This window comes from Fonsecaea multimorphosa (assembly GCF_000836435.1).
Source record: "Fonsecaea multimorphosa CBS 102226 unplaced genomic scaffold supercont1.5, whole genome shotgun sequence".
Classification (NCBI taxonomy): Eukaryota; Fungi; Ascomycota; class Eurotiomycetes; order Chaetothyriales; family Herpotrichiellaceae; genus Fonsecaea; species Fonsecaea multimorphosa.
This window is the reverse complement of record NW_015971639.1, coordinates 1,196,545-1,217,816: the sequence shown is the minus strand read 5'-3', so window position 1 is coordinate 1,217,816 and position 21,272 is coordinate 1,196,545. Positions and strand designations below refer to the sequence as shown.

The 21,272-nt window shown below is 49.2% G+C and overlaps 9 protein-coding genes across 9 annotated transcripts; 6 read left to right on the top strand and 3 right to left on the bottom strand.

The window, feature by feature from the left end:
* Positions 1-838: 838 nt before the first annotated feature.
* Z520_03656 (uncharacterized protein) lies at positions 839-1,282 on the top strand (the record flags this gene model as incomplete). The annotated part of the gene is made up of 1 exon (XM_016774166.1): positions 839-1,282. One exon carries the CDS (start codon positions 839-841, stop codon positions 1,280-1,282), a length of 444 nt encoding a protein of 147 aa, XP_016635112.1.
* A 178-nt stretch (positions 1,283-1,460) lies between these two features.
* Z520_03655 (uncharacterized protein) lies at positions 1,461-3,410 on the bottom strand (the record flags this gene model as incomplete). Its single annotated transcript, XM_016774165.1, has 5 exons — positions 1,461-2,466; positions 2,520-2,611; positions 2,677-2,763; positions 2,807-3,333; positions 3,377-3,410. The coding sequence occupies 5 exons, from the start codon at positions 3,408-3,410 to the stop codon at positions 1,461-1,463; spliced, it is 1,746 nt and encodes a 581-aa protein (XP_016635111.1).
* Positions 3,411-6,564: 3,154 nt separating this feature from the next.
* On the top strand, positions 6,565-8,505 carry Z520_03654 (uncharacterized protein; the record flags this gene model as incomplete). Its single annotated transcript, XM_016774164.1, has 3 exons — positions 6,565-7,022; positions 7,074-7,988; positions 8,049-8,505. The coding sequence occupies 3 exons, from the start codon at positions 6,565-6,567 to the stop codon at positions 8,503-8,505; spliced, it is 1,830 nt and encodes a 609-aa protein (XP_016635110.1).
* A 1,115-nt stretch (positions 8,506-9,620) lies between these two features.
* On the top strand, positions 9,621-10,660 carry Z520_03653 (uncharacterized protein; the record flags this gene model as incomplete). Its single annotated transcript, XM_016774163.1, has 2 exons — positions 9,621-9,704; positions 9,773-10,660. The coding sequence occupies 2 exons, from the start codon at positions 9,621-9,623 to the stop codon at positions 10,658-10,660; spliced, it is 972 nt and encodes a 323-aa protein (XP_016635109.1).
* A 554-nt stretch (positions 10,661-11,214) lies between these two features.
* Positions 11,215-12,162, bottom strand: Z520_03652 (uncharacterized protein; the record flags this gene model as incomplete). Its single annotated transcript, XM_016774162.1, has 3 exons — positions 11,215-11,802; positions 11,861-11,938; positions 11,989-12,162. The coding sequence occupies 3 exons, from the start codon at positions 12,160-12,162 to the stop codon at positions 11,215-11,217; spliced, it is 840 nt and encodes a 279-aa protein (XP_016635108.1).
* A 340-nt stretch (positions 12,163-12,502) lies between these two features.
* Z520_03651 (uncharacterized protein) lies at positions 12,503-13,723 on the top strand (the record flags this gene model as incomplete). The annotated part of the gene is made up of 3 exons (XM_016774161.1): positions 12,503-13,174; positions 13,268-13,446; positions 13,516-13,723. 3 exons carry the CDS (start codon positions 12,503-12,505, stop codon positions 13,721-13,723), a joined length of 1,059 nt encoding a protein of 352 aa, XP_016635107.1.
* A 1,296-nt stretch (positions 13,724-15,019) lies between these two features.
* Z520_03650 (uncharacterized protein) lies at positions 15,020-15,764 on the top strand (the record flags this gene model as incomplete). The annotated part of the gene is made up of 3 exons (XM_016774160.1): positions 15,020-15,058; positions 15,118-15,203; positions 15,284-15,764. 3 exons carry the CDS (start codon positions 15,020-15,022, stop codon positions 15,762-15,764), a joined length of 606 nt encoding a protein of 201 aa, XP_016635106.1.
* A 2,089-nt stretch (positions 15,765-17,853) lies between these two features.
* On the bottom strand, positions 17,854-18,446 carry Z520_03649 (uncharacterized protein; the record flags this gene model as incomplete). Its single annotated transcript, XM_016774159.1, has 2 exons — positions 17,854-18,138; positions 18,192-18,446. 2 exons carry the CDS (start codon positions 18,444-18,446, stop codon positions 17,854-17,856), a joined length of 540 nt encoding a protein of 179 aa, XP_016635105.1.
* Positions 18,447-19,062: 616 nt separating this feature from the next.
* Z520_03648 (uncharacterized protein) lies at positions 19,063-20,190 on the top strand (the record flags this gene model as incomplete). The annotated part of the gene is made up of 1 exon (XM_016774158.1): positions 19,063-20,190. The coding sequence occupies one exon, from the start codon at positions 19,063-19,065 to the stop codon at positions 20,188-20,190; it is 1,128 nt and encodes a 375-aa protein (XP_016635104.1).
* Between the last annotated feature and the right edge of the window lie 1,082 nt (positions 20,191-21,272).

Below are 21,272 nucleotides of genomic sequence, written 5' to 3'. Positions count from 1 at the left end.
TCCTTCCCTAAGTACCTCGTGCTTGGCCTCCTCAAGGCCCGTCTGTAACATTTGATTACGAAATCTCGACTAGACGGCGCTCGGCGACTATCTTATACTTTCTCGTCCCCTATTGTCACTATCTAGGATTACGAGTCGTATACTAGTATGACGACCAGAGCGGGCAAAGCCTGTGAGCACAATTCCTCTTAATATTCTGGGCGATATTAATTTCTCTTAGGGCTACCTATACTTCATCTCACGGAGCGTGCTTTGAAGCTGACCGCATCAAGTCATCGTCCTTGTGATCATGTGACCAAAACCCCCCACAAACTCCGCTATTCCTCGCTCCGATCATAGTGGTCTCGGACAGGCGCACGGAGGAGGTTGTGGAGAAGTGGGATTAATGGGGGTGAGGATGTTAGTATGGAGAGCCGTGATGACTTCAGTCGTTAGCAAGTGAGCCTAGTCTGGAGCCACCTTCCAACCTCGAAGAGGAAAAGACTGTATGTGGTATAAAGCCGACGGCCGTGGTTTACTTAGAGCGGTAATCTCATGTCCTGGTCCTTGTATCCGTGCCCCCTCTTTCGGGAGCCCTTCTGAAGGCATACTAAGTTGACTTCGGCGCTGCCTCCACCATGACTTTCAGACGGAGTAGTGGGCGGGGATGAAAATCGATCAGACACCAAACCCAGAGCCTCTCCACAGAGCATCCGGCCAGGGTGCATAAATCCGGTTTATAGACCTGGAAATCGGATGTGAATTTCCCAAGCCGTTCGGTGAGGAGTGTCTTCCTCGTCTACGACTCTTACATTATTTACTTTTCAGTGAACCACAACTGCCTGATAGCCGCTCAAAGATGGATAGTTTTAATGCCCCTGGGTCGATCGCCCGTGCAGTGGCCAAAAGCGAGATCGAAGGGCTCTTTCACCGCTATGCAGTCCTTGCAACGGAAGCACCGTCCGTTGAGAAGATGTCCACCTTGTTTAGGGAGGACGCTGTCTATCGCCTCCCGAACGGCAATGCCGTGGCGCCAGCGCAGCTTCTCCAAGTCCTCCGTGGAGGGAGTCCCGCCTTCATACGTCATCACATTACCAGCATCGATATCGAGTTTGTCAGCCCAAGTGAAGCGCGCACTCAGGCTTTCTTCTTTTCCATCACCGATATGTCGAGTTTCGATCATTGGGGTCTCTGGAAGGATATCGTGATCAAAGGCGGAGATGGAAAGTGGCTGATAGCGGATCGGACGATTGTCGTGCAAGGACAAGATCCCAAGGGCTGGTACCAGAAAACTTATGGGTAAAGGCGCAGAGAGGAACAAGCGTGCTGTCGATAGCAAGCATGAGCCGATCGCTTGGAGATACTCGACCTCAGCCACAAGCGATATGGTATGATCTCACTTGTTGCATCAACGAACAGGTCGCTGATCCTTGCTCTGGCGTGTATCAAGCCTTCTGCCTTCCCAGTTCTCTGTAGCTCTATCAAAGCAGCAAGGTTCCAACAACATCTGCCATTTTGCGGGCACAGTCCCAGTCATTCTTGAGATTGTCCAGTTCCGTATGAAACATATGTAGCAACTTCCGTAGAGGTATTGTGACAGCGTGAGCACTCTCTGTGCGCGCCTCATCGCTCAGCCGAGCCCAAACGGCCAGCGCTCCGTAGAACAGAGCAAGCGGGGACCACATTGGACAGAACTTTTCCGCGTGAGTTCCTTGGGTTGACTGGCCATGCTGAGATTGTTGTGCTTTGTTCTCAGCATCGGTCGAATCTAGAATCTCGATCGCCACCTTCAAGATATGGTCATCGAAGTGTATCCCCGCCATGTGAGGCAGGCACGGTCGTGGAATATGAGGTGGAATGGCCTGATGATGCATTGACTCGTATCCGGCCAGCGACGGAACAATGTGAATCACTGGCCCGGCTTCCAGGAAGAGCCTCGACAAGTGCAGCAGCGTCAGGCATGTCGAACTAGACACATTAGTGTCTCCATCGAAGTCTGCGGGACGAGACCTCAAAGATGACTCCAGAGTATCCAACGCTCGGCGCAATCCTCTCCGGAGACGGTCATACTCGGAATCGATAGTACAAGGAACATACGGGTTATAGTCTAACCGCAAAGCTGTGGACTCGGATGGCGAGTGCGAAGGAGAAGGGAAAGAGGCATCCGTGATCAAGTGATGCCGTTGGCGTTCGTCACCTAGACTTTCCAGTCTGTCTCTGACCTTTCGGAAGGGAGTCGTCAGAGGCCCTAAGGAACATAAGAGGGTGTTGATATCGGAAAGGATGCTGACAAGAACGAGCAGGAGGTCCCCTAGAGAAAGGCCTGGAGGTAGATCGTGCCGACTCTGAACTAGATCTTCGCAAAGACTTCTGAGATCATGTTCAGATTCTGGCCCGAGCTCGATGGTCCAGATAGGGTCGGCCAAAGCCGGAGTGTGATAGTGTATGGAGCGTAAAGTGTCGACCAAAAGGTAGAAGCTCCTGAGACTGAGAGAAGTCAGATATAAGGCTAGGATGGGCGAGGGTGAACAGGGACGAACGCTGAAGCCTGCACCTGGAAAGCCTCAGGCTGAGGCTCAAGTCGCCCGCTCCTCGGATTCGATTTGCCCAAGAGATCAGTGCGATAGAGAGTCTGCCGGAAGGACGTCAGCCGAGCCATCCCGGAGAGCGGTCGTCAAGGAATCTACTGCTTCTTACCGCTTGGACATATCCACTGGTGATATCAGTCTGGCCCCAGACATCGACGTCTGCCTGCATGCAGCCAAAGGCGACCACGAGAGTGCTCTGTCACAGTCAGCGGCTTCAGCGGTCAAATAATACGACTTACCGCGGCGAGATACTCCAGCGATCTGCCTTGACCGTTATCGATTTCAACTAATCCGTTGCAGAGAGACACGCAAGCCCGCCACAGCACCTGGGTCAGAGACCGTAGGTCGGGTTCTTCGGACGTGGCGGCTCCCAACAGTGCTTTCGAAAGGAGTATGTGGAAGGTTTGGTCCGAATGGTTATCAGTAAGAGACGAGACTCGAGCAATGAAGGGCGCTGAGCATGGGAATCGGTCATGATATCTGCGCGCGAGGTTGCGCACCACGGCGGACGGTGGCAACTCCTGCAGATTCTCAAATAGAGCCAGAGGATAATACAAGGCTTCGTCGGGCGGCTGATTTGGCAAGGCTCGGCTGGCTGTTCCTAGCAATCCATCGGGAGTGTGGTCGATAAAGGCACAGCAGGCTGGGTCCGTACAGTACGGACTCGCGTAGACGAGAGACTGTTTGAAGAACTGAAGAAAGGTACTCTCCGGCCGCTCCAATTCGAGATGGGATTCCTCTCGGCGCAGAAGGTAATCCTCTTGACCTGACCGTCAGCGGGCGCCCAAGCTGCTCAAACCGGCTCATACCTGATAAAGGGCTTTGGACCTGAGGATCCGTCATCTTTTGGTGCCTGGTAACTCAGCTTGATATGGCGGGGACAAATGTTGGGGAGGGGAAAGGACCGGCGATGTACCTGGACCTTAGAGACGGAGGTCGATGAAAGTAGAGAGAGGGGTTGGGCGTGCCACAGAACGATTTCGGCCGTGCTTGGCGCAGAAGTTATAGAGGGATGAGTCGTTGATACCTATGGCTGTTAGCCTTGTCCTAGTTTACTCAATAAGTAGATTAGCGTATAAGTTAGAAACTATAATCTTATATTAAGCTCTAATTAATCCTTATAGTTTCGCTATAGAATCTCTATATCTATAGTATATGACTATACTATATTACTTTTCTAAGTCCTAACTTAACTATTAAAACCTATATGGTTTTAAGTTCAATAGAAACTCTATTCCTATTACGAAGAAGAGGTACTAAGACTCTTAGGGGCTAGATATATATAGATTACGGGCTATAGGCTACCTTCTAAAGCTCTCTAGCTTTAGAATCGCTATCGTTCTACGTCTATAGATAGATAATACACTTATTAGATAGTTCGCTAGCGAGCCATTCCTGAGACTAATACTACTCCCACTTATTAGAAACCCTTGTCTCCTGACATATTTCCGTGGAGCGATTCATAATAGACCTATCTATAAACTGGCAAGAAGAGATCAGTAGACGCTAGTCTTGTCGCCTTCTAAGCGAGCTGTGTCAGTTCAAGTCTGACTGGCCGGATTACTCCTCGAAGCTGACTGGTGGGGTTTGCATCAATTTCGGCCGAGAAGGGTGGCGCTCACGTGCATGGAGGTCCATCTGCTTGGAACCATTGCTCAATCATTATTGGATTGCGCCATGGGCTCTTCTCCTTTCAGGAGATTAGATGCAAGTACTCTACGTATCGGTCGGTGTCAAACGTTTCCTACTTCCTCTGCGACATCATGGTCCGAGTCCTGCTTGTAACCTATCTTATTCTTCATCTTACCCCGCAAGCAGCCTTGCCTCTTCGGAATGCTTCCGTGAATCGGTCAAGCCTCGTATGAGTTAGCAAATATCATAAATAGGTACACGTTCATTTCTCCCGTACGAGTAGAGCGTTTTTAATGTCCAGTCTCACCGGATCCTGCGAGCCGACAACCCTTCAGTGACACATTCGACCGAGGTGTTCGGAAGGAGGAAGAAAACTCCTTCATCTCGCGGCAGTCGTCCACTTCTACTTTCTAAGTTTCATTCCCTGTGGGAGGAGACTGAGACGGTCTCAACAATCGACACGGGCAATAGGAACAGCAAGATGGTCACAGCCATCCACCGACGTGTCGAGTAAGAAAGATGCTTTATCAGCGAAGAAGGATCCAGAGTTACAGAAGCTCTCTATAGAGGATTTCAAAAGGTATCATCGCCTGTCAGAGTTAATGAATGCATATGTAGAAATCTGTCACTTTTTTCTGGTTTTCATCTTGTTCGGATGTTCATGGCTTGGTTCTTGGGTTTGCCAATCTACCGCGTAGCGGTCAGTCAGCCAAATTAACTTTCCTGGCTGGTGAAACGCAGTTTTGCTGACTTACTGTCTCCTTTAGCACAACCATTACAGACATACCTGGAACACAATGTGCAAGACATGCACAACCGGCTCACAGCCCAATAGATTATCCATAAGAGGTTTCCTCACTCATGGAATGCAATTTTGTCGTTCGCTGACGGCCCACCATACGGTCGAGGAGCGTGTCATCTTTCCTGATTTAGCGAAGCGTATGCCTCAATTTGCCATGAAAGAGCATCTCGTCCGCAGCACAAATTAATCCATGAGGGCATTGTGAGGCTGGAAGGATATCTCAATTCCTGCCTATCTAGGGAGCGAGAGCTTAGGCTCTCCGAGCTAAAGGACGTGATGGATTCATTTCGTACGGTCCTTTGGACTCATCTGGACAACGAGGTTAGGACACTTAGTGCGGAGAATATGAGGAAATACTGGACGTCAAAAGGAATGGACAACCTGTGCTGGGACTAAATTTGGTGGTTTTCATCTCAGCTCATTGATTTCGGTTTTGGTTGTGGACCTCAGCAGATCTCGGCGAGACGTTTGGCAACGGGTATATAGACGAGGTGCGGCTTGAAAATGGGAAACCAATAATGCCTTTAGAGTTACATGAAAACCCATCACCGTAAAAAGACTTCTCCTTTCTAGATCCCGGAACAGATGCTCGTGCGGCGTATTAGCTATATGTTCATGAATGCAGACAAGAACCGGTGGAAAACTCTACTCTACTCCCCTTCATCATCGACGGTATGCGATCTCATGGTTGGACGAATCCGGAAAGCCTGCCGAGCTCGGTGGTAATTCACTGCCATTGCCGTACTTCTTGCTATGTTGTGAGCAACAGGCCGCTAGGCGGCAACCACGAGATTTCCTGGGGTTGGCTGACAAACCTTCGAGTTTTTTCAAAGCTATCGAGCCACAACCCCTGATTAATCGTGCTTTTGGAACTTCAACTTTACCCAGGTTTGCTCTTCAACAGTGCCTCACCTTGTTCGACACTTTCCTCAGTCCAGATCACCATCTACCTCACAGACCTTGTAGTGGCTGGCGTGGAGTGCAGCTGTGACGGACGATCTTCCGATACCCTTCTCACCGGTCAGCTGCGCTTTCACATCGAGCCTTCACCACGGTGCTGATGAGTGGGACTGTCGCATGAACCACGACAAGCACCCCAGGATCCAACCATGAGTGCAAGTGAGGTCGACATGATGCGTCGACATTCTCATGTCTCGAGCCCGCTGCTGTTGCCCCCAAGGAAATCCCAAGGGGCCAAGCGGGCTTGCATGGAATGTAGCAGGTAAACTCATTTTCCTTTATATGATTGCAAGCCGATGCTCATGCTGGCAATAGGAAGAAGACAAAATGTTAGTTGCCTTACTATTCTTGAAGCAGTTGTCTCGGATCTTGCTCTGGTAACATCTGAACTAACATGGAACACACACCGAAGGCGACATGCTGCTTCCGAGTTGCTCATTGTGTCTCAAGACTGTCTCGAATTGTATATACCCTACCTCTCGTAAGACCCGTACCCTGCGTAACCGAAAGCCGCAGCAGTCGCAGTCTGCACCACAGGAGTCGCGGGATTCGAGAAATCGCACAGAGAGTGGGCAACAAGATGCTCAATCCCGGGAAGGTAACATGGCGGCCAATGATACTGAAAGCTCTATTCCTTTGCAAGACAACAGCGGTTATTCGACATCTTCCAGCGTTGGACTGCCCGCATCTATCGAATTGGCATTTGACCAGACGAGACCTTCAAGATTCGATGCGTTTGTCAATCCGAACCTTCTGAACATCCCAGATCTCTTCGGGGAACTCAGTCTACCTCCCTTCGGTGAAGATATGTTAGACAATGTATCTCAGGGCAACAGTCATGCCGCATTTGAGAGTATGGCGGTAGATGATCAGATAATGTCGAATCCGGACTGGCTATCGCCTATTCCAAGATCTAACGAGATAGGCACTTCAGGGCTGCCATTATACGAATTTCCTCCCTCTCTCAATATAAACAGGACGGAAGTCACGACCGAGGCCACCCACAGGCCAAAGCATCATCAATTCGCGTTGGAGGTACCCCCGCAGCTGGTCAACGAGCTGTATGTGATACCTCTATCTGACTATGGAAATCTTTCTCTAATATGATGCAGGGTCGAAATATACTTTGACAAAGTTCAAAGCTTCCTCCCCTTATTCCACAAGCATCGGTTCGTGGAAACTTATCTTTCCACTAATTCACAGATTAATCGACGTTACGATACGCTCTCTGGGGAGACCGCCCTTATTCTGCATGGAATGCTTGCACTTTCTGCGCGCTTTTCCTCTTCTCCAAAATTCGACGGAATTCTACCTGCGCAGCGAGGAGAGCCATTCGGGCGCAGAGCGAAAGCAATTTACGATCATTCAATTCATACGCTTCAGCAACCTACGGTTAGGTATTTGCAAGGCTGTATCCTCCTCGCATTCTACCTGTATTCATCAGGCCCTGATTCTCAAGGATGGCTAGTTATTGGAATGTGCTCCCGGCTGGCATACGACCTCGGGTTAAACAAGGTCGACGAAACCAATCTCAATGAGCAGCAATCCCAGGACGCCTGTAAAAGAGAATGGAGCATGCGAGAAGAACTCCGACGTGCTTGGTGGTGTGTCTGGGAGCTGGATGCGTTTGCTTCGGGAGTTGCTTGTCGTCCACCTACCATTGACATGACAAGGTTCCAGGTATTGCTCCCAGTCTCGGACGAAGCCTGGTTTGCAGACTGTCCAGTGCAATCGGTCACAGTCGACCCAGACCCGCTTCATGCATGGTGCACGCTGCGAGACTGTCAGAATCAAGACGAAAGAGCTTGGTTCCTGGTGATCAACTTCGTCATGGTTCTAGCCCACGGATTATTACTACAACAGAAGAAGCCCGATCCTCAGCAGATCCGCGATATTGAAACCGCGGTCGCATGTTATGGATTGATTTTGCCTCCTCAGTTCCACCTGGGATCTGGTTCCATCTTATTTAATCCTCAGAGTTTTCGAAAGAGCAACTGGATCATTTTGACAAATTTGATGTTGCAGACGTACGCCGGAGAATTATGACCCCCAACCTACGAGTTCACTGACTGACATTGTGTGGGCAGATGCCGAACCTTCATCCAATTACTTAGCGAGGACAAAACTTCCGCTACACTCTCGCATTCTGCGAACCGTTTATTTGCCTCTCTTGCAGCCGACTCTCGAATTTCTGCTTACAAGATGGATTATCGTCCCTACGCTGAGGATATCTTTCGAGCTATACGCATCTGGTCCCCTGAACACATTCCGTGTAACTCCCCATTCATTGGCGGCCTTATCATCGGACCGGCAGCAATTCATTTAAGAGTCGCAAAAACCCTCAGGAAAGGGACTAATACAGACCGCCACACTCCTGCTATAGAGGCCGAAATGCTCAGGCTTGCGCTAACACAGATGGCCCGGTACTGGAAGATGGGTTCTGCAATATTGGGTGAGAAGTTCCTTTGGACATTTCTAAGTGCTCAGATAACCAACATCTCTATTCAGATCTTGCGAACCTGGTGGCTGAATCTTGATCCGTAGATCTCTCCCCTCAGAAATGAGACAGAAGAGCAGGACAAGCCAAACCGTGATCAATTTTGCGAACACCATACCTACTCTCGCCTTCAATCCGCCAAGGCGCTATAGACAAGAGATACGATTATATGCACTCGGATTCATGTTCACTGTACGTCTGCGAGAAACGATGAAGGTACCCCCTCGCGGAAACTGGTTCGTTGGATGTAACGGCTACTGAACATCCTGCTCTTTCTTGATGATCTTTTAGGCCTTGTCTGGTGAACTTGGTGAAATCTTTGCTTTCAAAAGGCTAGGTACACATGTGAAGTCCCGTCGAAGCTTCTTCGGATTAGGGACGATAGCCATAATACCCCGGTCGAGTACAGGCGTTAAGATGAACCCCAAAACAGTCGGGCGGAGGGGTCTAAGGAGAAACTTTGCTCTGCCGTATGCAATGGCTAGATACGCACTGGCGAGCTTCGAACGTGTAGTGGCCTCCTTTTGTTGCAACCGTACGAAAATTGATTGACATTTTCGTGGCCCCGGAAGGGGGAGAGGCGGAGTGGTGCGCGCCAATCAATCATAGCAAACTGTAAGATACTTCGTATTGGGGGTCGAGATGGCCGTTACTTGCGAAAGAATTGACTTGTGTCAGAGTTCACAAGTAGTGAGGCTCAGGTTACAAAGCTATGAAAATGGCCTATTTTGTGGCCACCGACTGGGAACGCAAGCGACGAGGCTCCGGATACCCGAGATCCCGTTTGGTGTAACGTTTGCTGGAAGAACCGGTAATACTGTAATACAATCTCCGGAATTTACGGACGGGCATCAACGCCAGCCCCCACGAAACGCCGGGCCTCCGTAACGCCGCAGCTCTCCACGGCCGGCACTGAGCTTGCTGATTTTTCAATAGGGAGATCTTATGTTTTTCTCCTTGATGACGCGTGGGGTTTGTCCTTCCTGGAGTCGTGGCACCGGAGCGAGGGGTGGTGACCCAGGTTGATGTGCGGCCTTTCGTCAAAACGCCGGATTGCCTGTTCGACTACTTTGGTCCTGCTAGAAGAAAGCACGACGAAGAGCACCCTCCAGAGGAGATCTGTTCACTTGCGGAACTCTACGAACGGCAAGGGTCCTACGCGATGAATTCTCAGAGCAGTCTCAAGAAGTTGTCCTCAGGTGGTGACATCGGTGGTCAACCCGTTAAAAATATCGCATTGGCGGGTGTAAGTACATTTTCTCACATCTCGTTCGGGCAGTAACCCGCGCAATAACTGGCTAACTGCCTTCCCAGGCTACTGGCACGCTCGGGACGGCGATTCTACAGACCTTGCTCAGCTCTGGCGACTTCTTTGTCACTGTTCTCACACAAAAGACCTTCGATCAGGACTTCCCTCCCTCTGTCAAAGTTATCTCTATTAATTACGAGTCTGGAGACTCCATATCGGCAGCCCTGCAAGGCCAGGACGTCCTAATCTCGTGCCTGGGAACAGCTGCTATTGCCAAGCAGCGCCTGCTCATTGACGCTGCCATCGCCGCCAACATCAAGCGTTTCATTCCTTCCGAGTTTGGGAGTGATTTGCAGAACCTCAAAGCGCGCTCTCTTCCCAATTATCGGCAAAAGGCCGCCATAGAGGACTACCTTACGGATCGATCCCGTGAAGGTCGGATGACTTATACACTAATATACAATGGCGCGTTTCTGGACTGGGCCATCAAAGCCGGTTTGCTTATCGATCTTAGAGGTCACAAAGTTACCTTATATGACGGCGGTGACCGACCCGTCTCAGCCACTCGTCTTTCGACTGTCGGGAAGGCGGTCGTCGGGGTACTTAACCATTATGACGAGACGGCGAACAGAGCCATCTATGTCCAAGACATCGCGATCTCTCAGAAGAGGCTGTTAGAAATTGCGCAGAAGCTAACACCGGAAGAGACATGGACCGTCGAGACTGCTGACACCGCCCAGATGGAGGCAGAGGCTCGGGAGCAGCTCTCCAAAGGGTCCTCTGATCCCAGAATATGGTATGCCTTTGTCAAAAGAGCTGGCTTTGGGGACGGCTATGGTAGTCACTTTCAGGAACTAGACAACGACCTCCTCGGCATCCCAGAGATGACGGAAGGGGAGATTGAGTCACTGATGGCCAGCTTGATGGGCCAGGACGATCCTTCCTTTGAGTAGATAGTTGGCGCTTGTGTTAGATGCATATGTTATACATTCAAGGTTTTGTTCTTTGATCTTGTGTGAAGATAGCGCATTTATTTCGCAGATTGTAAATGGTATTCTACCTCCTACAGCTAGATATAATCGCGAGGATAGCCGATTGCATTATCATAAAGGTCGCATTGCCGCTCTCATTCTTTAAGTAGTTTTGTACCATTAATCGCAAGGATGTCAAGTGCTACCCTTGAACTGTGCACAAAGTCAATTGATTTTTGCTTGTTGGGAATGGGCTCGCTACTGTGTAAAGGTGACGCAATTCGTACATTTCACGTCTGAGCACCCATTTGATCCTGGGACATACGAAATGTAGGATCAATAAAGAAGCAGAAACAAAAAGCAACACGCTTCATGGGAGGCGAACCCACATCTACTACAGACTTCAAATGCAATATGATAATCAAGACTATGACTTTCGCTGGAATTCATTTACCAAGGTTTGATCAGAATATGAAGTGAAAGTGTATTTTACTCCCAGTACAACGTGGTTGTCCATGACCGGCTTCCGCTCCGATTCAAAACACAATTTTATTTCTGATTGTTCCAACCTTTTCAACGCTGACTTCCACAATGTCACCATCTTTAAGGAAACAGCTGGGTCTCATGAACCATCCTACACCCGATGGTGTTCCTGTCATGCATACAGTACCCGCTCGAACCGTTCGACCTCTGCTGAGGTGCACAATAATCTGTGGGATACTCCATATCATGCTTGAGGTATTGTCCTTTTGTCTGACCTCACCATTGACCTTTGTGACCAAATCTAGCTTGTGTGGATCTCCAACAATGGCAGAAGACACAATATAGGGCCCAATCGGAGCGAAGGCATCAAACGACTTTCCGTAGCTCATCTGAAAACCAGAGATCTCCTGGGGGACATAGTTTCTTGCTGAGAGGTCGTTCCCTGTTGTATAGCCCAAAACGTAATCTAAAGCGGTTTCTTCCGTCGCGTCTTTGCAGTCTTTTCCAAATACAAAGCAGAGTTCCCCCTCATAGTCCAACTCTGGTCGTGCATCTGGATGGCAGTAAACGTCGTCAAACGGACCGGCTTTTGAGTCTCCCGGTTTTGTAAAGACAATTGGCTGACTGGGGACTTTGAAATCCTTTTTTGTTCTCCAGGTCAGCAAGGTCAAGTATTCAAATCCAAGGATTCACTCTCACATTTCCTTCGCGAGCATGTAATGGATAGTTAACTCCAATACATTGGAAGATGGGTGTTGAGTCTAGAGGGCAGAGAACCTAGATACAGTTTATCAGAGCTATGCAGAGGTACGATTAGAAATGCTCACCTCCTTCACAGTTCTAGTCTGGTCTGTCTTTTGGAATCCTTTCAACGGATCACCGGTTAATAATGCTACCTTGGATCCCACAAGGTCATCCAGTGAGGTCAGCCGAGGGAGGTTGCCATAGACAACCCCTCCTTGAGTATCAACGAAGCGAACTAGGTAGTCGAACATCACCATGATAAACTCGTCCTAGTCAACTAGATGGAGTTGAGAGTCAAGTTCGTGTGCCAGACTCGTGTCTTATATGAGGAAAGATCATTTACGCCTATAAGCAACGACCAGTGCTTTCATCGTTCACTTTCAAAAGCCGCACGCCCCGGACTGCTGATCTTTTGCCCCGGTCACTCCGATGATTGTAACTCCGGAGCATCGGAGATCTCCTAGGTGATATTCCCGGGTGGCCATCAGAACGCCGGCCTTCGCCACCGACAGGGAGGTAAATAAAACGATTGCACAGCTTTCTCTTATCCGCATACTTGCCTTCTTCTAATTCCAAATTGGGCCATAGTCTTTCACCATGGATTACGCGGAAGTGACAAGTCCAACAATCAAGCTTGATAGGCTTCTTTATACACATTACCAGCACCCCAATCTTGAGGCTGCTTACAATTTCTACACGGACTTTGGTCTTTACGTGGCTGAAAGGAGCGACAACGTCATCTATTTTCGTGGCTTCGGCGAGGATCCCTACATCTTCGTAGCTGAGAAATCACCAGACAGCTCTAAGCACTTTGTTGGGAGCGGATGGCTGCTTCAGTCACAGGCCGACTTTGATGCCGCTTCAAGACTCCCCGGAGCCTCCACAATTCAAAAGTCAACAGCCCCTGGGGGCGGTAACTTCGTCGATGTGAAAGACCCTCTTGGGTTCAATATGAGGCTTCTACACGGCATTGCTTTCCGGCAAAAGGAAGAGCAGCGACAAGAAAAGCCCAAACCAGTCATTTTCAACTCATGGGAGGACAAGCCAAGGAAAGGCGAGTTCCAGCGCTTCGATGGTGGCCCAAGTAAGGTGTTCAAATTAGGGCATTTCGGCTTTGTCGTGGATCAGTCGCAGTATGAGAGTACCGTTGCATGGTACCTCAACACATTTGGCTTTGCACGGTCCGACACTTTGTATGATTCGCGGTCTGGAAAAGACATTATGGTCTTCATGCACATCGACAAAGGAGAGCAGTTTGTGGACCACCACGTGAGTGTCCAAAGTCCTCGTTTTCAATCCTGGCGTGGTAGACCGTGCGAGTTGTGTGAACTCAAGGATAATACTAAGATTTGTTCTTACCAGAGCATCTTTATTCAAACCTCTCCTCACCCTTTGAAAACCGCCTACCCACACCATTCAAGCTTTGAGGTTGATAACATTGACACGCAGCTGCTGGGGCACTACCATCTTGAAGACAAGGGATGGACCAACTGCTGGGGTATAGGCAGACATTTATTGGGAAGCCAGATCTTTGATTATTGGTGAGCATGTGACTTTGTCCTCCTCGATCTCTCATGCTTGGGAGAAAATACTGAGCCAGGTTGGAATAGGTTTGATTCATCTGGGAATGTCGTCGAGCATTATTCTGACGGTGATGTTGTCAACAACCGTACGCCGGCTCCGCGCCTGGCAGCTACCCCCAACAGCATAGCAATCTGGGGACCAAACGTTTCCCTTGCTTTCCTGACCGGTCGTATTGAAGATGCCAAAAAGGAGTTGCCCAAGTTGAGCACTGGAAATGGAGTTGTCGCGGCTTGAATAGTGGCATAAGGCAGGCATATGGAGCAAAATACGCAAGTGACTTCTATTTCCTCGAGACCTCCATGACAAAGGATTGCATTCCACCGACATTTGACCGGCTACTATTTAGGTTTATGGGTATCTTGTCAATTTCTAAAAATGGTCAAAGCATACGGAAAAAGGGTGTCATAGCCCCGGCATATCCGGAGTCTATAGTCGACTGACCCACCTTTCCATAGCCTAGATTCCGGGATTATGAGATTATGATTATAACACCGTCTAGTGCCGCGATCCCGGCCCTTAGCCCCTTATGCAATCCCTATGAACCCACCGATACTGCTACAGTGGGGTTAAGGACTGACCCTTTTTAGGCCTACGGAAAGGGCACGCGGAGGAAGGTACGCCGAGAAGTGTGGCGATAGAGCTATCCATAAGTTAGATATATAACCTACTCTATCTGGCCCCCGAGGCTAAATAGAGCTATATAGAGTACGGTACTCTATCTCGCTCTCAAGACTAAATAGAGCTATATAGAGCTCTACGAGTTCTCTTTATCTATATAGCTAACGCTCTTTCTATAGTTCTTCTTCGTAGTTAACTTCGTTCATAATTAATTGAGTTTCTCTCGGTTATATACTTTACGTATAGCTCGTATACTATACTCTTAGTTTCTAGTCTTAGCTACGATAGCTTTACTACTATATTACTAAGTAAATCTTTGACACCTTATGTGTTGTAAAGCGGCTTTTTTCAAATCTTTTGCCACCCGCTATGGTAAGCCAATCTGTACTTCCCTTCCTAAAGGGGTTGAAAAAGCCTCCGTTCTCTGCGGCATATGATAGCGGCGTCCGATTGCGTTGATTTTTCGCATCCGCTGGACAAAGACAGCATTCAGGAATAAAAATTAAACCGGGCCTTGGTCAGGATCCAAGGACGGAACGCCCGTTGCTAATGCTCTGCCCTCCCATGTCGTTGACCAAGCCGACGTTTGGAAAGAACGGACAATATGTGGAGCTACCATTAACTAGGTAACACTATATCCAGAAGGAACCGTAACACACGGGGAGACGCACTTTTACCGGTGCATTCGGAAGCCGACCAGGATGCTGCAGACGGGGCCTGCTGCCCAAAAAGGCAGGGGTAAATCGCCTCTATTGCAACTTGCGAAAAGATTTCCAGACTGGCCCATATAAAAGCCTCACAGTCCTGTGCTTACGGGCCATCTCTCCAACTTATCGTACAGTACCTGTCTTATCACACTCATCGTCCGTCATATCTTGACTTCCCCAAAATCCAAAATCACGCTGTTCCACTATGGCTCCAAGGGTCGCCATCATCTATGTACACTTCACTGTCCCTTCCTTGCGATCCTCGTCAATATACCTGGTGACTGACGCTCCCTGGAATAACAGTACTCCCTGTACGGCCATATCGGTCAACTGGCCCAGGCCGAGAAGAAAGGTATTGAAGAAGCCGGCGGCAAGGCCGATGTCTACCAGTACGTTTCACTTTCCCAAACGAATTCCCCTTCCCTCCTCGGGGGATGTCCATAATGACAGTATTGGTCCTTGCTATTAGGATCAAGGAGACCCTGCCTCAGGAGATCCTCACGGCAATGTACGCACCACCTCAAAACAAAGCCGTTCCCTTCATCACACCCGACCTCATGAAGAGCTATGATGCATTTCTGTTCGGCATCCCCAACCGGTACGGCAACTACCCTGTGCAGTGGAAGTCATTCATTGACTCGCTCGGCCCACTCTGGATGGCCGGCGCCCTGCATGGCAAGTACTTTGGCTTGTTCGTCAGCACTGGCACCCTTGGCGGCGGACAGGAGTCTACCTGCATCACTGCCCTATCGTCTTGGATTCACCAGGGTATGAACTTCGTGCCTCTGGGCTACGCCCCGGCCTTCCAACTCCTCTCTAACCTCGAGGAGGTCCGTGGCGGCTCGCCTTGGGGTGCGGGCACGTTCGCTGGCGGGGATGGCAGCAGGCAACCAACCGACATGGAGATTGAGCTGGCCCATGCCCAAGGCAAGAGCTTCTATGGCGTATGATGAGGGCTGGCGTGGATTAAGATAAAAGATTCAGGAAAAGGAAGTTCCCAAAACATTCACAAAAGGCTTATAAACACAGCCGTAATCGACTCCCCAGTACCAATTTTATTTGAGTTCAGACATGAGGAAAAGGAGACGGGCGATACTAAAATTTCCAGTGAAACCGTCAAGTAATTGAGACCAGTGTACCAGCAACGATTTACCAATTTATTGGATAACTTTTGAGCCAGAGGATGAGTCCTCGAATGTCCCCCGAATTGCAGCGAAATAAGATGATGCTCTGGTACATTTACTCGTATCCCACGTGGGTCAGGGACTTGAAGTCTTACTCGGAACGAAGACGGACCCCTTCAAACCTTTTCAACCTTGACTTTCTCCTGTTGCGTGAGCTATCTTTCCGCGGCCAACATATACAGCCTCATAGTCTATGAGCCGTGGTTAGCCACAACGAAGCTGCACATGACCAACCTGTGTGCTTCAAAACCTGTAGATACAATAGCCAGTCGCCGTCTTGGGCGAGTCTCCTCACCAGAGGAAGCGGGAAAGGCGGATAGTGTCGAAAGCATCGAACGAGTGAGTTCAGATCGGAGAGGCACGGGTACGCAGGTCCGGTGCGTAAGTGATAGAGACGGGCGAGAGTTGATATCAAGATTCGGAGGATGCCCTGACGGGCCGAGAGTTGGCTCGTCTGTGCATATCCTTTTCACATTGATGGCTGACTTGCGCGGCAGTTGGGAGCGGGGTCATGTTGGAGAGGTCGGCATGGTGGCATATTCCAGTACGAGCAGCCAGATAGTTATATCCCCGTTCGGAGAGTAAATGGCGCATCGTATGGTGAAATGCTAAGAGAGTCTCGAGAGCTAGATTTTGAATTTTGGCTACCTGCAGCCAATAATCTGGTTGTGGCTTGCAATAACATTTTGGCACGGTGCTTGCTTGTGGTGCACAACGTATGCGTGGTTTTGTATCATGTTCTCTAGTAGCCTAGAGCTACAAGTATTACTTCCCTCGACCCATCCTATCACGGCGCACCACGGCACTCTCGTCCCTAGGCCGCTTGCACGTGATCACCGCGGCGGCGCACCTTTCAGAGGATCCCCTCGTACTTGAATTCGTATCATAAGTGCGCCCTACGGGTCTATTCTCATCTCGTAGACGCGTGCGCCGTGATACATCCCTACTAAATCCTTCGAAGGCCTACTTGGCCGACGACTACGTCACGGAAGCTAGTCCTCCGGACAGCATCTTTGAATCATACGTTCATTTTCAGATAAATCTAGCCATTTCAGAGGTAGCTCAAGATCAAGAGGATGCTTGCCATGCCAATAATGGCCCTCGCATCCAACTGCGATTTGACCCGTCGAAATTCATGCTCCACCTTAGACTCCAGGATTCTAGTCAATCCGGAAAGAAAGAAAAGAAAAGTATGGAAACGAAGAGGAAGAAGGAAAACGAATGAACCAAGAGAGGGAACGAGGGAAAGAGGTAAAGGAGATGGATACGTCAGACGTAATGGTGAAGGACTTAAGTGTGCAACTACGCTGGTTTTAGATTTTGCCATGTACGCTGATATTCATGCATTGAATAACAGCTTCGTAGTTGCTTTTTATGAATCGCTCTTTCCCAACTCCAAGAATTCCTGGGGGCCCTGATTACCTTATATCGTCCACTAAACTGCTAACGATTCAGGGAAGTCGACCTACCACGTGACTCTGTTTCATCTCCTCGTCTTGACGTTGCAACCCGGCGTTCGGTGTTGTCCACTGCTCAGTATTGTTGCAGTGGCCAGAGTGCTGAGCTAATCATCTCGACCGCGCAGCTATTGCCGTCCGACCCTTACAGCGAAACACGGCAATACACGACGATATTCGTATCATAGATATTCGATTCACGCTGTTCAATATCTTGCTCGTTTCGCATTAGTCCTCCCGCATTTTGGGAAATCTTTGATGCAAAGTATTTCATCATTATTCAAAATATGGAGTTGGATGTTTCAAAAGCCCAGTGGTCGGTCAATTGAGGCGCATCAAGAGCATAGCTAAAGAAGAGACAGACAGCGGTCAAATCCTGTATCCGGCTAGCTATTTGATCAGACCCTGGGTGAACAGCTCTCTCGCGGTACCGATGGATTGCCTAACCGCCATAAGAGCGCCCTGCAGATTATCAGACTCGGCACTAGGCTTGGCAGGATTGGTGGCATCTTGTTCACCTCGTTGAGGAACCTGAGAGCTTTCTCCTTGAGCTCGTCCCCTTCTCCACCTTCGGGTGGAACCCATTCAAAGATATAGGTCAGTGACATATCCTTGTCAGTGTTCTCCGGGCCATTCGATATCAGGTTCGTGGTTATACTGCCATTGGGCTGACGAAAATGAATCTGGACGGAGGTTTAGCAACATCTGACCATTTGCTTTAGAGTCACATGTATACCCATTGCTGACCGACTGATGTGACCTCCTCATGCATTGTTTGTGGTTTGCCATCATAGTCAATCATAACCGCATCTCTGACCACAAAATCTCCCTCATCCTTCAGGACGGTACATTTGGTAATGGACGGCACAAATTCTGGTGCACGGCGGATTTTACGCTGTAAAGCAGCCCAGAGGGTTGCTCTAGTCAGAATAAAAGGAGCATCCGGTGGATTCACTGGTAATGTGCGTGCAACATAAACCTTCGCCATCATTGATCGGTGTAATATGAGATCATAGAATGAGGATGGAGAGAACATAGGGAAACCAAATCCACTTTATTAGTAAATATTGTCTTCGACACCTGTGAGAATCCCGGCGCTTTCATTGTATAGATCGGCACGACCGAGGGTGCCCATTGAAAGCTCCGGCGCGATATTAGTTGTCGTAGCTCAAAGGGAAAAGATCCCATGGGTATCAAAGATACGGGTGGAGCCCCGGGGAAAGAATGAAACGCCTCCGGTATGCGAGAAACGGATTCCGGTCCATTTCCAAAATCCCGGAAGTTTCTCGCCATGGGGCCTACCGGCATTTACTATTTCTTCGTTGGCGATAACACGTGTAGATTGTGTCATTGTTGTCCTTCGGAATCAGGAATCTCCGAGAAGGAATTATCGAGAATCTTTGCAGTAGAGCTCCTTTTTTCCTCCTTCTTGTTACAAATCTGACGTACGTGTTTGTTTCATCCTCACGGATATGAAGAAGACCCTACAATGTCGGCTTTCTACCATTGATTTACGAAAGAATCATATAACGTGGAACTTTTGGCTCCCATGCTGAACCGTCTCACTACTCTTGGCCTCCACCAAGTTCCTGGCTTCCGGCAAAAAAATGGCCTTGAAGCTATTTACCCCTCTCAAACTGGGCAATGACCAACTCAAGCATCGTATCGCCATGTCGCCCTTGACCCGCTATCGAGCCGACGACGACCATGTTCCCCTCCCCTATGTAAAGGAATACTACGCCCAACGAGCTTCAGTGCCTGGTACCCAAATAATTACCGAAGCAACATTCATCACCCCAGAAGCAGGTCTTTTTGCTCACATCCCTGGTATTTGGAGTGGGGCCCAGATTGCCGCATGGAGTGAAGTAACTGCCGCAGTTCACGCCAAAGGGTCCTTTATCAGATTGCAACTTTGGGCACTCGGTAGATCAGCATCAAAGGCGCAATTGACCAAGGAACTTGGACCAAACGCAAGGGTTGTTAGCTCTAGTGACGTAACACAGACTGGGGGAGACAAGCCAACACCATTAACAGAGGAAGAGATTCAGCAATACATCAAATCTTATGCTCAAGCTGCCAAGAATGCTATAAAGGCTGGCTTTGATGGCGTTGAGCTCCACGGTGCCAGTGGATATTTAATTGACCAATTCACGCAAGATGTCACAAACAAACGAACCGATAAGTGGGGAGGGAGCATCAACAACCGCTCCAGGTTCGCATTGGAGGCTACGAAGGCTGTTGTCGAAGCTATCGGAAGTGAACGAACTGGTATTCGGCTTAGCCCCTTCAGCACGTTCCAAGGAATGAGGATGAAGGATCCAATGCAGACATTCGGTTATCTAGTCCAGGAACTGAAGAAGCTCAAACTCGGCCATCTCCACCTTGTTACGGGATCTGGCATGGGTGATGCCAATCAGGAAATCCAAGACACTGCATCCATGGATGTCCTTCTCAATATCTACGATAACGTGTCTCCTATTCTGGTGGCCAATGGATTTAGTGCAGAGTCAGCAAAGGAATTCGTGGAAAGGCATCCAGACAAGGATATTGTTGTTGCTTTTGGTCGGTACTTTATCTCGAATCCTGACCTGCCTTTCCGAATACGGGAGGGCATCGAGTTCACCCCTTATGACCGGGCCAAGTTCTATACGATTGATGAGGATGGTTATACGACATATGAATTCAGCAAGCAGTTTCTAGAGGCTAATCAGTCGCAAGGACCAGTTAAAGTTTAGCTGTTTTACAAGGATACTCCTCAAGTTGATCACAATCGGAGGGAAACTGAGCAGAACTTATTACATATATCATGAGAGGTCAGGAGGACCAAGTTTCCCAAAAGCGAGAAGATCTGATGTACGAGTACGAGTGCTCGTAGACTTAGGTTTCGTTCCGAGATGTTTCAGCTTTGGCGGCACGCGAAACGCCCTGTCGCCATCTCGCCGAGCCCTCTCCCATCCACCAAGCATTCTTTATGTCTCATGTCCGGACCTTTCTTTGGCTCATATAATGCACGTTGTTCTCGCATCAACCTAACTTTTCTTTTTAGCCCGACATAGATATCTTGGACGACCTTCATCTGCCACAACCAATACGAGCACGACTAGAGGGCAATTTCGCTCATCTAATCTCGGATGGCGCAGTCACGAAGCGAGTATTTAGCAACGTCGCCGCAGTCGTCCTAGGGCACTCTGGCAATGATTTTGCTTGGAGAAAATTCATGCACATCAACACAGAGTGGGAAACAAGTACGGTACCAGGGAAGACGATGACTCTGACAACGATCTTCCTTTGAGTAGAGAGCAAGTGTGCACCGGATACTATTGCTTCAATCTCAATGACGATATGCTTCCTTCCCATTTCTCTACACTAGGCTGGCTTCTCGTTCTGGTGACTGGACCTACTAGAGGAGGGTGTTGACTTGAAACTCTCGCTCAACAGGAAGCATGTTCGAGGGCGTCACTTCAGCCTCATCCTCGACCCACACACCAGCTGGCTAAAGGTGCTGGTAGGGGAAAACAGGATGGTTCGCATCAACGACGAGCCCGTTCAAGATGGGCAGCGGCTATGCGGAGACTCTCAAACGAGGTTAGAGGTTGGGCAGTCGCGTTACGTGTTACAGTACACAGCACTGAGTCGCACTCGGAGTCGCAATCGATTTGTCCAGCAGCTTACCAGATTGAAAGAGCTTCGGAAAACTCAAGGCACTCTCGCCCCATGCCCTTGAACTTCTTCCGACACCACAACAACTGCGAATCGGAACCGATATTATACACCCTCCGTTTGCGAAAGGCAGTTATGGTTTGATATCTGCGTGGGC